Here is a 4,714-nt window from a genome sequence, read left to right on the forward strand (position 1 = left end):
GCAGAGAAAAACTCCCGGTATATGGATAATTGGAAGATCCTGCTGCACAGACAGCATCAGGATTGGAAATCAACCAACCACCCACTATGGAAATATTGAGAATTGAGTAAAAAAAAAAAAAAGCTGAAGTAGGGAAACAGGAATATACATACATACATACATACATACATACATACATACATACATACATACATACATATCTTTTAGTCTGTCATGCAAACACATACTCAAAAAATATAGGATAACTAAATAATCTTTTCATCTCAAAGAAAAAGATTGGAAGTAAAAACCATCTAATCTAAGTTCTTTTTACTGGAGGTTTGTTCTCCTTGGGCAATTAGGCACAGCAGTGAAATTCATGGTTTGATATATACAGGTGAGGATCATAAAGTTGCTCTTCTTGTATATGATACTGTTTTCTATATTAAAAATAATAAAATCAATTGATAGCCTGCAGTACATTATATACTCTGAGTATATTATTAATAAATCTAAATGTGAAATAAGTAGTTTTGATTTATCAAAATTAGCAAGGAAACACCACCCCTAGAATGTATTCTACATCCCCTCAAGTACTTGAGGATTTAACATGTTTTTTTACAAAGTAGTAGCCATATAATAATTATTTATGAATGGCTGCTTGACTACTCTAAATTAAAATTTCTAAAGTAAATGTCACATATTTTATTATCAGTGAAATTGCTGTTGATTAGATGTAGATATGGTGTTCAAAATGCTACTTTGATTTATACAATCCCTTTTGTAGATATTCTTTTTCACAATTTTATTCTAGAAGATGGAATGATTTTGTAGATGTTTTCATTCCATGCATAATGTACCAAAACTTGGAAATTAGCAGTTTGGGACTTCTTTGATAACAAAAACATTGATATTAGAAGACTGGAAGGGAATCTATTTTCTATCAGCAGTATAGTTATGTACTTCAAGTCCTATACTTCAAGTCTTCATCAAGAACTCCACCCGTAGGACTAATAGACAATTGGAATCCATAATTTATATGTTTAAGTTCACTTTTTCCCCCACAGGTAAATAGACTAATTTAAATCTTAATTGTATGCATCCTTGTAAAATAATGAACTTATTTTTCAATCAGTGATCAATCTTCCTTGAGACTTTGGTTTATCTACTGGTATTTTATCACTTCAGAATCTATTCATAAAATTGAAATGCTCTTCCCCAGCAATTAAAAGAGTGCCTATAACCTAGTATGTGTGTCAAATTATTTAGTACTTAGATTTGCCCAAATGTTTCAGCTAAGCCAATAGTTTTCTTAGCAACATTGCTGGAGTTGTTTGCCATTGGCATTCCTCTGGGTCTGAGTTTGGAAATTCTTTTTCTAGATGGCTTGGTTTTTCTCATGCCTATAGAACCCTATATCTGTTATGAGTTGACCTTTACTTCAGCTCTCTCTTTATGATTTTACTAGCAAGGATGAGCCTTTTAGAAGAGCAAACGTCTTATAGCATCATTATCAGAATCACTGAGTTCTCTCACCAGATTAAATTAGCAATCCCTTGGAGGTTGATACAGAGAGCCAGTTTGGCCTAGTAGTTAAGGTGCTGACCTGAAAACTAGGAGACTAAGAGTTCTAGTCCTGGATTAGGCATGAAAGCCGGCTGGGTGACTTTGGGCCAGTTACTCTCTCAGCACAACTCAAACCCACCTCAGAGAGTTGTTGCTTTGGGGAAAATAGAAGAAGGAAGTATTATGTATGTTTGCCACCTGGAGTTATTTATAAAATAATAAAGGTAAGATAAAAATAGAATAAATAAATAAATATACAATAATGCTATTTCTGTGTATATAAAGAATGCTCACTGATCCATAATCACTATATTACTCAATGTGTAAACAAAGTACAGTAACTTAGCAGGTGACAATATCTAAATATTGGCATTTGTCTGGGTCTGAGTTTGGAAATTCTTTTTCTAGGTGGCTTGGCCTTTAAGCCCAAAGGTTAAGCAGGGGGATGCTTGGTTAATATTTGAATGGGAAATTACCAAGGAATACTAGATCTATCCCATGGAAGAATACAATACCCTATTCCCATCATGTTGCCAAGAAAACACATGGACCAATCACAAAGATAGCAGTAGTTGAGTTAGATTCAAAGTAAACCCTATATTTTAACAGTGAGTAGGAATATTAAGCAGATAAATAACTGGTCAGTGACTTTGAAAAGTCACAATTCCTAAAAATGAAAATGATGAGTTGGTGTAATCTAATGTATTATTTGAAAAGAAGCTATCTTGGCCAGAAAAAAAGATAAGTGTGAGGTGATGTAAGAGATAGTATAAAAGGAATGCATACAAGAAGGAACAATGAGGCAATGTCATTACATTTTGCTTTCTCTAAATAGATGTTTTCTTATTGGCCATGCCCACCATGGTAGCAATTTGTACATAGGCAGGTTCAACACGGCAATGATGTTGTAAGAATATTCATAACAACATATCTATTAGTTCTAAAGTTTGCCTTCCCTGTGAAATAAGGTGCTCAGAATATTACGTCAATGGAGAAAATTAGTAATAAGGACATCTGAATAAAACCCTAATCACAGCTGCTGGAAACTGGAAAAAATATTGCTGTTTCATACTATTGCCTATTATTCAAAATACTTTTCCATCTGTGAAACATCCAACACTGTGCACTGACAGATGTTACTATAGCAATTATCAATTTAAAGTAAGCAAATGCTAGTATATAACTTACAGTGAGAATATGTCATGTGTTGACTTTCAGAGACAATATCTGGAGCATCCTTGGAGTGATTTCTGAGGGATAATGAGATTAAAGTTTCATTGATTCTGATAAAATTATTCTTCCATTAACATGTCTTTATTCTATAATGATGTTCTGTGGGTTACTTATTATTTACCAGTCTAATTAACTTCATAAAGCTCTCTTACATTCTTTGTCATTAAACTCTGCCAAAGAATTATTATAATCCCTAATCATAATGTATACATTACATTAGTGTTTATTATATTTTTAATGCAGATTACAAACTATGAATGAAGAACAGGAAACTAGCTGGTATTCTTCTATCACCAACAAGTTTCATACATTTGATGAATTGATCTTACCTTTCTTTTGCATCCAGAAATGCTTTGGCAAAAGGGTTGTATTTGATTTTGAGAGCTGTTATCTTGAGATTCAATAAAGAAGGGTTCTGTTAAGTCTTTTAAAGGTGACTGTTGATCATTTTCCCACATTCAAATATATTACACCAAGAAGTTATACAAAGGCAAGGCACAAAATGTGAAAAATAGAAAGTTTTCTTCATACCATATATAATTTAATGCAGCTTTGAGATTTATTAAACAATGCGTGATGTAGAGAGGGGGAAAAATTGTACCTTTTAAAGAAGTTAAAAGATAGATTTAAAACAATTTCATAGTTGAATACTATTTAGATGTAAATAGTCCAAACATTAATTTGGACAACTTTAAAAGAATATTAAACAATCTTCTCAAAAAAAGAAAGCAATCAATCACATAATGATTTTATATTAACCTCCACTATCAGAAGCTATATAGTGAGGAACACAACTTGGTTGGAGTTATTGCCTATGTTTTGGTTACTAGCTTGCTCTGGGCAATCAGCTGTCCTGTGGCGGCACAGTATTGAACTAAATTGGCCTAGCCAATTTCTCTCTTAAGCAGAAACTTTAATTTTGCAGTTGGAAGAAACTAACTTTCTGAACCAGCAGGATAACATCTGGTGTCCCATGAATGCCTCTTATGTGGTTATTGAATAGCAGGCATGCAAGAAACACATCCTTGTTGATAAAATCAAACAATACTTATTCTAAAGAAGAGCGGTGGATCACAAAATTTACCTGGGCACTTTAAAGTTATTCCCATAACTGATAAATTGCTTTTATATGATAGTCACCTACCTCTTCATTCTGATAGGCAGTCACAGCAATAAACTGAGTTTCAGGAAAAGAACAATTCATTACCATCCTATGTGGGCCTCCTACCCGGACAATATGAACTTGAGGCTCATATTTATGTAGGGAATTCAACATAATCTATAATGAGAAAAAGGGAGAGAAAATAATTGGAGATACTATTTTGTATCCTACAAAAACCTGTGACATATGGAAGTTACTATGCAAAGTTGAAGTCAATGCAAGATGAGACCCCTGGTGATCAATTAATTTGTGGCCCAAGTGTTGCAATTACACAAACATTTCAATATACTCCTGTTATTTCCAAAGTCAGGGAGCTTTCATTGTAAGGCCTGTTGCAATATATGGATCTGACAAGCCTTTCTTCTCCATCAACACCACTCTCAAAAAGGGGGAGAGGGAAAATAACTAACTAATAACAACTATAGCTGGTTTATTGCTAATGAAACATGATCAGTTTCATCTTGAGTCACTTTACCTGTAGGTGCATAAACAGCTGCAAAATAGGTATATGGGTCAATATAAAAGAGAACAAAAGTGACATTACCATAGGTGTATATTACAGGCCACCCAACCAATCTATCTAGACCCGCTCCAGTCGGGCTTCAGACCGGGATACAGCACGGAAACGGCATTGGTCTCATTGGTGAATGATCTCTGGAGGGCCCGGGACAGGGGTTATTCCTCTGTCCTAGTTCTTTTGGACCTCTCAGCGGCTTTTGATACTGTGGACCACGGTATCATGCTGCGGCGTTTGGTGGAGTTGGGAGTGGGGGG

At 34.4% G+C, this 4,714-nt stretch overlaps 1 protein-coding gene across 1 annotated transcript in view; it reads right to left on the reverse strand.

Moving 5' to 3' along the window:
* The window catches only part of TBX19 (T-box 19), a 20,022-nt gene that overhangs the window by 3,226 nt on the left and 12,082 nt on the right, over positions 1 to 4,714 (reverse strand). Inside the window, exons 3-6 of the mRNA XM_015815852.1 lie at positions 3,923 to 4,057; positions 3,108 to 3,169; positions 2,734 to 2,795; positions 3 to 84 (exon numbers count right to left, since the gene is read on the reverse strand). Of these exons, the coding sequence (XP_015671338.1) occupies positions 3 to 84; positions 2,734 to 2,795; positions 3,108 to 3,169; positions 3,923 to 4,057 (341 nt within the window). The remainder of the gene's footprint in view (positions 1 to 2; positions 85 to 2,733; positions 2,796 to 3,107; positions 3,170 to 3,922; positions 4,058 to 4,714) is intronic.

Source organism: Protobothrops mucrosquamatus, unplaced genomic scaffold (assembly GCF_001527695.2).
Source record: "Protobothrops mucrosquamatus isolate PMUCROS unplaced genomic scaffold, P.Mucros_1.0 scaffold_107, whole genome shotgun sequence".
NCBI lineage: Eukaryota > Metazoa > Chordata > Lepidosauria > Squamata > Viperidae > Protobothrops > Protobothrops mucrosquamatus.